The following is a 12946-nucleotide window of genomic DNA, read 5'->3' as shown; positions in this document are numbered from 1 at the left end:
CTGTTTGTCTGTATATTGGCCGTTGTGTGGCCTTTGGAAATCTAACTCTGAGTTGTAGCATTGTCTCCTTGTTTTTTTATTTGGTGTCCACAAGTTATGGCGTCAACAAATAACTGACTGCCGCAACACATAGCTAGGAGGGCAGATGGACCTGTCTCTCCTCTCTCCATCCATCCATTCACAGTTTCTTTAGTTCACCCGTTTTTGAAAGTAGACCAGAATTTCTTAAGATACACATAGGAGTTTCTATGATGGCTACATAGAATGTACCGTGTGAGATTAACATAACTGCAGCTTTTGCTTTTCATTATACTTAATCTGTGTTATAAAACATAAGATGCAAACAAATCCTGCAACCATGACATCTCAAGAAGTATAATAATGAATATGCTTTTTTCATTTGTGGTTTCTATGGCTAACTTTCAGTAGTTATTTCCTAAACTTCTTACTATAATAATAACAACATTCACTCGTGTTTTGGTGGAACTCAATGTCACCAGTTGTCCTCTTTTATTGGTTCCCTATTTGCAAATATAGAATCATTACAGTACAATGTTCCAGTCAACAAAACATATCTATTAAATGTTAAAATACATTTAGGGAGCACCTTGGCTTCTTTCAGTCTTTCCCAATGCCATCAATGATGTGGAGAACTCATCTCGTCAACAGGTGAAGTATGGAAGTTGACATATTGAACACAGCACGGCAACACCAGAAATGAATGATTAAGGACCAAAGCATGTGCGATTCTACTGACGAATTTAAGTGATGTCTGTTCAGAATTCCTTTCAAAGGGTGTCCATGGGGCTGTGCGAAAGTATAGTGTTGCCTGCAAGTTTATGATAGTAACAAACTTGACAAAGTTGTAAAAATGTGTCGCTCTTCCAGAATAGCTGATGGTCAAATTTCCGGAAAAAAATATTTCAAGAGAGAGATTTTCCATGAAATAACTTTGTGAGAGAAAATTCGTCACCAAAACAGCGTAGTTTTCCAGGGACCAGCAAATCCTATTTTTGAATAAGTTATCCTCAACTCTTGGTGACGTTTTGGCTAAAAATCACAAACTCTGCAAACTTCAACTTTCAAATAACCCACACCTCAAATTTCCATGGCCCTTCACTTTGTAACTGGTTTTCACTGGGAAAAAAAACACGAGCTCTGCTTGAAGCACATAGAGCTGCATTGAAATTGGTTGAATCCAACAAATCTAAATTGTGCTTTTATTTTCGCCAGTGAGCCTCTTCCTTTCTGCTCATATTATTAAAGAGGGTCACTTTTACTTTTTTCTTCATCCGCATCATCACAGTGTAAACAATACATGCGCACACCATCATCAAGGTTACTTCCAAATGTAGGTGGGACAGCAGGGGTTGCCTAAATCCCTGAGTTGGTGTTATGAGTGTCAAAAACAAATTTCCTCAGTTTAAAATCTCAACAAAAACGTGCATACTACATTTGAGATTATTACGGCATGGGTTTTGCAAGATAAGCTGCAGTTGCCGACTTTACTGCGCCTGTAAGACTGGGAGTCCAAGATGGAGGCAAAGTAAGAGGAGTCCAATGAGGCGATAGAAGAAATCCACATCGATCAGGTTTGCTCTGCCTCTTGCATTGTACAAATAAGTTGCAAGAGATTTTGTGGATATACAGTACACAGTACATATTGCGGACAATTTCCAGCATTACTATCTGCACAATAAATACTAAGAGCAAAAGTGTTCTTCAACATGTCCCACAATTGCTTTGGGTGGGAGGAAATAGTCTTCTGTTAGCACCGCATTTGGGACATTTCCCACTTTCTCTGAGACATTTTGAAAGTAGATCAATGAAAATAAAGAGAAGACTTGCGTTAAGCAATATTCCACTTGTTCGTGTGTACGTTTGTGCCACAAATTAATAAATTGGAGAACATCCAAATGATGATGAGAACAAATCCTATGAAACCTATTGGGACGGTAGATGGAGGTCACATGAGATAGAAACTTAAGTAGAGCACATTCCTTTGATGCAATTGTTTCCCTGCCATGCATTTAATTGGAACTCCTAGTTGAAGAACATATTCATAGTCAAAGAGAGCTTTGTTAGCCATTGTAGATGTCACTCCTTGCACAGAATTTCCTGAGGCCACATAGTGTAGACTGCATTACACTGCACTGACTCGCGATCAAAGAAGGACCTTCCAAATTGCCGCACATGCTCTATATTCTGGAGCATTTGCTTTTCCTTCAGTGCCTGGCAGTTAGGGTTTGTTCCTTGATCCTTTGGATATGTTCTGAACATTTGCTATATTTCTTAAAGTTTTGACAAAGTTTTAAATCTTGTTTTGAACAAGTACTTTAAAAAACTGTGCAGACAGGCGGTGGCGAGTCCTTTCGCATGGCACTTCTTCTGCCGCTTAGTTGTGGTTTACACAAGGTTGTTAGTGAGTCTCTGTTGATGCTCAAAGGACTCCTGCAGGTCAGATCTATAGGCATCATCTGCAAGGAAACAAAACAGTATGGTCAGTTGGACAGTTTGTAATAGAGGGAATATTGCGGAGGCCATTAGAACCAAAAAGTAAACCACTTGTTGTATGCCGTTCAGTTCTGCACATGAAACTGTAAATCTGATTATACCTTCCACTCCATGCGCGTGAGCTAATCAGGGTGCCAAAATATCTACTGTTCACATTCTATGAATGCTACAACAGACGCAAGATCTGCGTTTGACCCTGCCCCTTCTATTACCTATGAATGCCACCTCCTGCACTCTTTTCAAACTCCCCAGACCCATAGCTACTCTTCCCTATTGTCAACAAATCAGATGGCTATCAGTGAAACACAGGGCATATTCTAAACTCCTCATCCTTGTCTTTGAGTTAATGTGTGGCAGAGACTGGTCACCGTAAGTCCAGATCTGTGTGATCCACATGTCTGCCCTGAGAGGTTCTGAAGATATTGTGGGTTAAAATGTGATTGGAATCTAAGGCTGTTTGCAGCGGGGGCCCACGCAGTGAGTTGAGTGCAGTACCCAGTAGTAGGCCTTGCATTGTGGCCAATGCCTACTGCACAATGCCATTAAACATGCATACCCACCTGCGCTGGTGCAGTTATGATATTAGTTCTCACAAAATCAGGCACAGCAAAGGCAGGCTCAACAATAAGTGCAGTAGTTTGAGACTCTCAAAATATCCTCAACCCTCAGGCAATGCAGATGGCATCAGGTTCAGAGCCTCCCAGCTAATTGTATACTGCTGTGGCTCAGTGTAGTCTCAGTTTCTAAAGTCATCTTCAAAGTACATCGTTGTAAGGTATTCCTTGCTTTTGTTTCCCAGGTCAAGGTAGCTCCTCTGTGGGCGTTCCATTCTCTTGTAATCCTGGGCAGGAGCAGGGTTTCTATACCTCATAAGGATAGACTCAAGCTTTGAGAAAACAATGTTTTTGACTTGGTCAAATAAATCTCCCAGCTGCTGGTTGAGGTGCGTTGATGCATAGAGAACATTGGCTCTGGATGGAATTTGTATCCAATCCGGACGGTACTAAGGGGAAGTGGGAGCCAATCACAAACTGCAGCACATTCTGAAATCATAATTCCAGCCAACTGAGTGTAAGCAATGAAGAAGACACACCAAATGGTCTAAGGAAATCTGTATTTGAGAGAGACAGTGGAATCGTTCTGGGTGTGGATTTTAATATATACAAACACTTCTAAACTACGTAGATGACCATTTAAGTGGTAGATGTAAGTTACGCCTGGTTAGAGAACTGGGAGGAGGCTTCCAAGCAATCAACCCTGCTTTTGATAGCATTTCGTTCTGAAGCAAGATCTGTCATAGCAGTATTCAAATGTGCATTACCCTCAGCCTCCCAGACGAGGGAGACTGTATGCACACTGTCATATGGAGAACATGATATTGTGTTAGAGGGCTCATAGTCTCACAGGATTCGACAGATAAGGAAGAAGGCTACCAAATTATGTAATATACTTTCTCCACTCATGATACATACCCGGACCCCCACAAACACTTATAGGGGTGGGTGGGTGGGTGTCAAAGATCACACACAATATGCACAAGGAAGCAGATACACACTCTCTCAGGAGCACAGGTAAAAAAGACTGGTGACCGTACACTAAAGATCTAGTGGCTACCACTGTCAGCTTCTGCTCACCCTTGTGAGGTGACAGCAGCCATCCTATACCATGGCTGCCTTGTGCTCTACTAGGGAAGTGATGTAAACATGTATCGGCCAAGCCTGTAGGTCTGGGCTACAAAATATATATATATATATATATATATTATACATATATAGGTCCAGAATTCCCAACGTGCTGACTACTGCTGTGCTCCTAATCAAGGGTGGCGTTCGCACGAAACGGAGTCAGATTTCTACATGTAAATTACTTCATCCCTTTTTGTTGTATTCGTAAAAAGGCTGCAGACACTCATAGCTGTGCTCTTTTTTTTTAGGTGGAGCCTGAGCAAGCGCTGCTCTGGGGATGATCTGTTGTAGTTCAGTACGGGAGAGTAGCCCCGCCCATATTTTCTATTGGCTTGTGTTTTTCTTCTTCATAAATGCTGTCTTCTGATTCCTAAATAGTATTGTTAGTCCCTCCTTAGTATGGCTGTGTCGTCATTTGTATCCTTCCATAGCTACTGGCCCATTTATTTGGTTGTTACACAGTACGTATATTATTTATTAATTGAGTTTTTCCTTCGTTAGGAACAACTTGCTTTGCTTTCATTTGGTGGGCCACGCCCGCTTTTACTTTTGAAGCAGCTCGGACAATGGCAGCCGTTTGTTTGCAATGCCATAGGTCTCACATTTTTTTAACCTTGTGCTGCCCTGACACGTTTCGGCTAACTGACCAGCCTTGCTCACATAGCAGGGTGACATATTTCACATATTATTTAAGTGCACTAGTGCTCCTCCTAACATAAACAGAGGAGTAATAGAGTGACCTGGTTAAGAGGCTATCGTAGTTTTAGAAAATGTAATAAATGTAGGCCTGTAGATATAGAGTAAACAAAAGAGAATTCAGGTCCACATTATATAAGACTCTGCAGAAGATTAGAGGGCAATATCATTGTGAGAGTGATCATGTGATTTAGATTGTGCACTGCCCCTGTGGTCTACAATATGTGGGTAGCACTATCTTGCAGGTACACAAAAGAATACTGCAACATATAGAGCAATACAAAAAGAAAGACAGGAGCTATCCAGTAGTCCTCCATTTTGAGGAAGTACACAACAGTAATGATAAAAAACTGGAGTACTTTGTGATAGACTCTATACCAAGAGATATTAGGGATGGAGATCTTGAAAAAGCATTCCGGAGGCTGGAGTCAAAATATGTAATGGAATTTAATTCCAAAGTACCCTTGGGCCTTAGCATGGAAGAAGATCTCCATTACACTCTGTGAAAAAAATCTAACACTCACCCTTTTAGTTACTAGAGAAAATTGCTCATATTATAGGAAGTGCATGCATTGAAATCTTTAAATAGTTGAAGATAGAGTAATAGATTATTTCGAATCTACATTGTAATGTGTGTAATAGTGAAAGAAAATTAATTGAGTCATTTTAAGTATTCCAGTTTGTCTGAGCTTCAGGTTTAAGTTAATAGCACAAATGCACCCATGCACTTTAGGTTTAATATGTTTGCACTTTTACAATAAGGTGCTGTAAGATAAAGTAAAATATTATGCATATGTGATTGATAGATGTTATTAGCCCACTAGGGCATGACTGTAAACATGTGCTAGGGAGAAAGCATTTTGTTCAATTCTAATCATGTTTTTCATTATTTATGAAATTAACGAGATCAATTTCAAGGCTATTTTAATGAGTTGAATTTAAATGTAACTTTGTTGTTGTTTTTTGTCATTAGATATACTACCTTATTTGTGGTGGTATGTTGTTTATGTTCATGTTAGAAGGAGCACAAATGCACTTTAATAATATGTGTAATATGGCATTTCGCTATGTGAGCAAGGCTGATTAGTCAGCTGAAATGCATCAGGGCAGCACAAGTTTGATGAAATGAACGCGAAATGAACACAGCTCTGTGTGTCAGTAGCCTTTTTCCGAATATGACGAAAAGGGGTGAAGTAATAACCTCTCACGTCTTCTTCTAAAAACATTGTCCTGGCTGGGGAAAACTTGAGCCCACTAAAAATGTTACTCTGCCTCACTATTGCTAGGGCTGCCGAAAGGTCTTTAGCTCTAGCAATATTGAGGCAGAGCAACATTTTTAATCGCTCTACTCCAAGAGAAATCAGATTCCACCATTCCTCTCCCAGCTTTTTGGGGATCCGATAACTTTACTGAAGATATTAATCTGGATTACCTGCTTCTACGAAACTATAGAAAAGACTCCATATCAGTGCAGCAATTTTACCAAGTGATGAGCTCATGTGTTCAACCAGCTCTGTAGACAATGTGTCAATGATGTTGGTTTCCAGGCATGAAGTAGTGTCAATAAATGTTTGCATGCTCATGTCCAGTGACTATAAGTAAGAAATATAAACTACGTGCTCACTACATCATCCCACAGTACCCTTGGCAGCTCCTCAAGGGGATATTTAAGGTTGTTCCGCATTACCACTCGATTTTTCCTCTTTTCCCTTTTTGTTCCATATAATTCCTACCCTGACTATGGTGGGTGAATTGACAATCCAGCGCGGGAGCACTATATGCCCTTCACACATTTCACATTACGCTTCAGAGAGTAGCAACATTTACCCAGTTTGGGAATGGAAACCGTCCGAAATAGTCAAGCATGTGTGTGTTGAATCCAAGAGCTCCATTGGTCATAATTACAACCAGAGGTCTTGATGTCAAGCCGTTAGTGTACCAGGACTGCACCAGAATTGGTTACAGCTGTGGAAGGTCTATGCCATGGCAATCCTACTTTATAATGCTGATCTACACGCATCTCCTCTGTGAACAAGAGACAGCCCCATGGATTTATCTGGGGAATAATAGCATGATCATTACTGGAAGTACTATTGTTCATAACAACAAGTTTTGCTGTACATAGCACAAAAATAAACAGTTTGGTACATAGCATCAACAGAATAGTGTTGATGGCGGTGGTAAGTGAGTTATGAAGTAGGCATTCCATACATCAATGTATCCTACAATATATCTGTTTACATGGAACATGGCTGAGAGGATGGAAGCCGGGATTGTGGTATCTTGACTTGTTGCCATGCATCCTCTCCCTGGTAACCAGTTCCCTGCTGGTCAGAGTGTGAGCGTGATGTCATTGAATGTTTATGTATGCTTTGAGAGATCAGTTGGAGAGAGTGGGCTAAGCAGCAGGAGGCTGCACCTGGTGGGGCTTTGTAGTTACCATCTTATCTACCTGTAACCTAAACGTTTCCTTTACAATATATCTTCCTCCTATTTTCTACATTACCAGCGACATGACTTCTTGCCTACGAGTGTATATCTTCATTAATACAGGGATCATTGCTTCTTATTTGTGCAGGCGTGTTTTAGAGAAGTTTGTTAGGAGACGAGGAGGAGCTCAAGACAGTGATGAGTTAGTTCCAGATCAAAACTTTTAAGCAGCTCAGGGTGGTTTGAGTGCAACTAGAAGTATTTGACTGAAAGGGAGTACATATCCTGGCAAAGTTATTGACTAGTTAACTGGGTAGTTTGACCTTTTTTATTTTTGTGTTCATCACTTCTGTTCTTTTGATGAATTAACCTCTTCTTGGGATTTTAAATTTTTCAGCAAGACTCCTTGACTTTTGACATGCTACAGGTGGCACCAGGTGCGGTTACCCTCAGACCTAATTGCATGCTTGCCCAAGCTGCCGACTACCCTATTAAAATGGTGGTCGCTATTCACATTTTTACAACAATATCTGGAATAGACTTAGTTTTGTATCAACTTTCTTATCATAATATTGTTGGAATAAGTCCCTTCTTTAAGTTCATAGCCAACCTGTCTGCATGTGGAGTGGGGGCATCAGATGTCTCCCTCTCCAGTTATCAAAGTGCCTCGAAGCTTGATAACGGTGGCACATTGCACGCCATCTTGACTGTTACCTCACAAGACAGACATCCCTATACAAAAGGAGAAGATATGCCTTTTCATGAGTGGGATCCTAGCTCCTAACACCTCAGTGAAATTTATTGTAAGCAACATGTGGTCAGACACAAGACAATGCAATATAAACCCAGGAATCAGGGCTGAGTTTTCAATTCTCAAACTGGGATAGCAATCTGAGTCTGTCAATTCACAATATCACTATTTAGTATCCACACACACCTACCGTTAAGTATCTGATATTGAACCTGCTTCACTTTGGGAAACAACAAGCCAATAACAAGGGGTCAAGTTGGATTGTAGTTTAACAGGCAATTGGTCATTCTTCAGAACAAATAGGAACATCTCAATCCACCCATCCAAGGCTATTTACTATCACCGGCATGGGGAGTTCTATGCACCCAATTGATAGATGTTCATTGCAGCAACACCAAAATACATTACACCCATTCACCTCTCGCGTTCGCCTTACCGTTGTGACAGCTGTGCATCCAGATGTGATGGCCGTCGTATTTACAGCGGCACTTCATCACGTTGTTAGTAAAATCTGACTCTGCCATTTCAAATTTAGGATTCACGACAACCTGCACAGGAGCAAAGAGTGCGAGACACATAAATCCCAAAGAACAGAGGACTCCCATAAAAGGGTCATTGAAAAGTATATGGGCGAAAATTGAAAGTCTGAACTGTGAACTGCTCTGATTTAAGTACAGCTTAAAATAGAGTTTTTGTGGATTTTTATGAGGCCTGCCTGCTGGCGCGCCACATGAGAATATATATGTAATTGTAAATCCTGGATTGCTGTACCTTGCCTGTGAGTCTTGTACAGACACCCACAGTCAGGTCAGCTGCAGGGGTAGCCAAGCTCATGTTAACAATCAACCACACATAGCTAGGTAATCCCTTCTGCACTCGGTGTTCTATCTATATATGACTATTCTGAGAAAAACAAATTCCTCTATACACTCAAGCTCTGTTACAAAATGAATTCCTTACTCTGGACAGCCTTTAGCCTGTATCAAACCCTTAACAGTTAGCTAAACTCTCATGAGAAATGAAGCGGACATAAGTAGAAAAGAAAGTACTGTAAACAGTGTTTACCCTATGCACAGACTTTACCATGTACCACACTGTTTGCAGACAGAGAAACTCTCATGATGAAAGCATCACAGATTATTAAAAGTATCTACTAAGAAAAGTGTTCGCTCTTCTCCAAAGAAAGACTACTGACTGTAAACACCCAAGGCCTGAAAGTGATGTAGGTCATACTAATCAAAGACTTCATTCTCTGCTGAAAACGTGACACATTGCTTTCCTTCGTAGCTAATCAAGCACATATACACCAGTAAGTACCTGGTGCACACAGTCTTTTGTCCTACGTGAAAATTGTCATGCTGAGACAATTCCCTCAAAACACTCAATGCTTCTTACAATACTTAGCATCTACTACATAGGATCTTTTCCTTATTGGAAACTTTTTTAGAAAAAGCAACATAATGGACACAAGTCATGAACTGTTACCTGCACACAGCATTAGTCCTGCACGCAAACATTCATAACATACTCATTACCCCCTCATCTCCGTCCTCCTCGTCCCATCCCACAAGTGAGTAAGGATTAGGACGAGGAGGACTCTGAATTGGGGTAATGAAAATGACCTGTAATTAAAGAAGATTACCAGTAAGTGGTAGGGCTAATACCTCTATACACCTATGACCCATTAAGAGCACAATTATTTTCTAAAATTATACCCATTAGCAGGAAAGAAACTGTACAAAACTCGATAGAGAATATAGATAATACCTGTCACAATGTGAAATCTAAAACAAACTAATACACTCATTGGATGATGCCATCTGTGATGTCAACAATGATGTAATTTGAGAGGTCATCAGTGATGTCATAGAAAATGTCAAGAGTGATGTCATGTGAGGTCATAAGCATTGCATGGCAGGGGCTCAAGTTATATTTAGCTCTGCTTACTATAACTGGTGAATTTCTGTGTGTTTTTTTTAGTTCAAAACGTTAATGTTGCCACTGACATCATCACCTAACTATAACGTTACTTTAACCTTTGTTTTTTCAGTACATTTCTAAGGATTTTTTTCTTTTAAAAACAAAAACAGATCTGTTTTATCACACCTAATTATAACATTACTTTAACCTTTACTTTTTTCAGTGAAAAAAATATATATATCATAAAAGTACATATATGAAACCTGTAGAAAACCACTTGACAGAGGTGCTGTGCCAGTTTCAGTGGAAACCTGTTCATCAACATGTTGAATTCAAGCCCATTATTGTAGAGCAGGTGATTAACAAGAGTGAGCGTATTTTGCAGAGTGCATTAACCACAGTTAATGCCCAGAGAAGTGGAGAATGAGGTTTAATTAAGAGCGAACTAGGTAGTCACCTGAAGTTGAGGAGACGAGTAACCAGCATAAATCTTTTACAATAAATATAGCAAGGGTTTGGCATAATCTATCAAAAATCTTCAAAAGACAGAAACGCTACCTGCTTTCCTTCCATGGCAATTACAGTTCCTCTGCTTCTGTCCCATCATTGGATTTAATTCGGGCAGTTCATAGCGACGGTCCAGCATTTTTATTTTTTCACATTATTAGAGTTTTATTTGTTTCAGAACTTCGGGCCCGATTCACAGAACTAACTTAAGACAAAATCCTAAACTTACTACCATTTTGGTATTCACAGAAGGCACTTACTCATTTTGGTATTCACAGAAGGCACTTGCTCATTTCGGTATTCACAGTAGTTAGGAGTCCTAAAGTTAGGACTCCTAAATGCCTTCTGTGAATACCGAAAGTGTTAAATTTAGTATTTTTCTCAGTTTAGGAGTCCTAAAATTAGGAGTCCTAACTTTACTACACCTAAACTGAGAAAAATCCTAATTTTAAGACTTTCGGTATTCACAGAAGGCATTTAGGAGTCCTAAAGTTAGGACTCCTAACTTCTGTGAGTACCGAAATGAGTAAGTGCCTTCTGTGAATACCAAAATGGTATTAAGTTTAGTATTTTGTCTCAAGTTAATTCTGTGAATCGTTCCCTTCATAATTATATTAAGAAGGGTTTGCAATTCGCTAAAAGCACATCTTTGATGACACACTACAAGTGTCCTCCTATAGGTATACCTACAATATATTTCTGCCATTCCTCAATGCAGCAATGCGCGTCTATTCATCCCTCTCCCGAAGCACCTTCTTCTGCTGTACTCCTCATAGGATAAACCATAGATATGGGAGTAGGAAGACAAAAGGCACTTACTTGGAAGATGTAATCCCCTGGATCCACGTCAGTGATGTCCACCCACTGGCAGTCAATGTCATGGCGGTACGTGTCCCAGCAGCCCACTGTCACGCCCTGCTCTCCAAAGTTGGCACACGCGTAGCGCCTTTCCATACCTGAGCAGAAGACAATGTCAGTGTAAGGTGCAGAGTAGCATTGTTTTTATTGCTGTCTTTATCTCTTTATCCAACGAGAAGATAACAGGATTAGCAAAAGAGGTTCTAATTTAAGTGAAAAGGGTGCACACAAAAAAACGTTCGATATTTTCTTAAATTAAAACATAACAATGCGCAATGAAATAGATGCATTCATCATTAACGGCCCACCATCTCAAAATTAGGACATTAAGACACTGGGCATATAGCTATGGTCGCTGACAAAACCCATAGGTAACAGTACTATTTAAATAATTATATGATCTAAAGCAATGACACTTTAGGGTTTTCTTTCTCTGCTAAAGGCAGGCACCCCTTTTTGATGTAGACATATCTGATGTTGTGTAGGAATTACAGTTTGATGCAGTTCACCCTTTACTCAAATTAAAAGTAATGCGAGCCATATTCCTGCAACTAAATGAACAACAATGGCTACATTTAGTGATACCAAGTAGATTTCATTAAGTTCTGAATTCCCTATTTTTACTCGAGACTTGTATTGGGCCAGATGCATCAAGACACCGTATTGCGATTTAATAATTGCGAATCCTTGCGATCTGCAATTAGGAAACCACAAATCAGCATGCATGAAAATGTGTTGAACACTTTTTGCGATTCCTAGTGGATCACAAATGACCTACCTCATGAATATTAATGAGGTAGGTCGCAATTTGCGACCCCCTAGGAATCGCAAAAAACACGGTGATGGTGGCCTGCTGGGGTCAGCAGACCACCATGTCTGTGATTGTTTTTAAATAAAGCATTTTTTTTTAATGCAGCCTATTTTCTTTAAAGGAAAATGGGATGCGTTTCAAAAACTAAAATGAAAAGTTTTCTTAATTATTTAGGACCACTTCCTGCTCTTAAAAACCCCTGTAAACATTCACAAACAGGAAGGGGTCATTTGCGAATGGGTTACCAACGACTTAAAGTAGGTGGTAAAATGTGAAAGTTTTGAGAACGCATTTCAGTCACAAAACATTCTTACATACTGATGCGATTTGGTATTAGGAAGGGACACCTTAAACACACCCCTTCCTAATAGCAAATCGCAAACCCATTTTGTGATTCGGTAACAGGTTACCGAATCACAAACTAGGGTTTGCTGCATCTGAAAATCATTTTTTGCATTTTCAAACAGGCCAATTCTGCGAATAGGCCCATTTGCGGAGACAAAAACGCATGATGCATGTGCCCCTACATGTTCCTGTTAGTGCTAAGCTTAGCAATTTTCATGTTGACGTGAATATATTGGAACAGATTTGGTGCGAGGCTCAGACAAGGACTAGCACTTACCATATCCCAGAAGAATTCAGACAAATATCATGCTAAAAAAACTCTTCTGTGTTATAATGGTAGAAAACAGAGCAGCAGCGAGCTACTGTCAATGGCAATCAGTGACTTATTTTATCCCTCCCATATTCGCTTGGGGTAGGCATCAATCAAGG

The 12946-nt window shown here is 40.0% G+C and overlaps 1 protein-coding gene across 1 annotated transcript in view; it reads right to left on the bottom strand.

The window, feature by feature from the left end:
- Positions 1-479: 479 nt before the first annotated feature.
- The window catches only part of LOXL4 (lysyl oxidase like 4), a 201104-nt gene continuing 188637 nt past the window's right edge, over positions 480-12946 (bottom strand). Inside the window, exons 13-15 of the mRNA XM_086922608.1 lie at positions 11323-11459; positions 8513-8624; positions 480-2477 (exon numbers count right to left, since the gene is read on the bottom strand). Of these exons, the coding sequence (XP_086778734.1) occupies positions 2407-2477; positions 8513-8624; positions 11323-11459 (320 nt within the window). The 3' untranslated portion in view covers positions 480-2406. The remainder of the gene's footprint in view (positions 2478-8512; positions 8625-11322; positions 11460-12946) is intronic.

Source organism: Lissotriton vulgaris, chromosome 5 (genome assembly GCF_964263255.1).
Source record: "Lissotriton vulgaris chromosome 5, aLisVul1.2, whole genome shotgun sequence".
Classification (NCBI taxonomy): domain Eukaryota; kingdom Metazoa; phylum Chordata; class Amphibia; order Caudata; family Salamandridae; genus Lissotriton; species Lissotriton vulgaris.
Note: the sequence above shows the minus strand (reverse complement) of the source record. Positions and strands in the feature narration are given on the sequence as shown.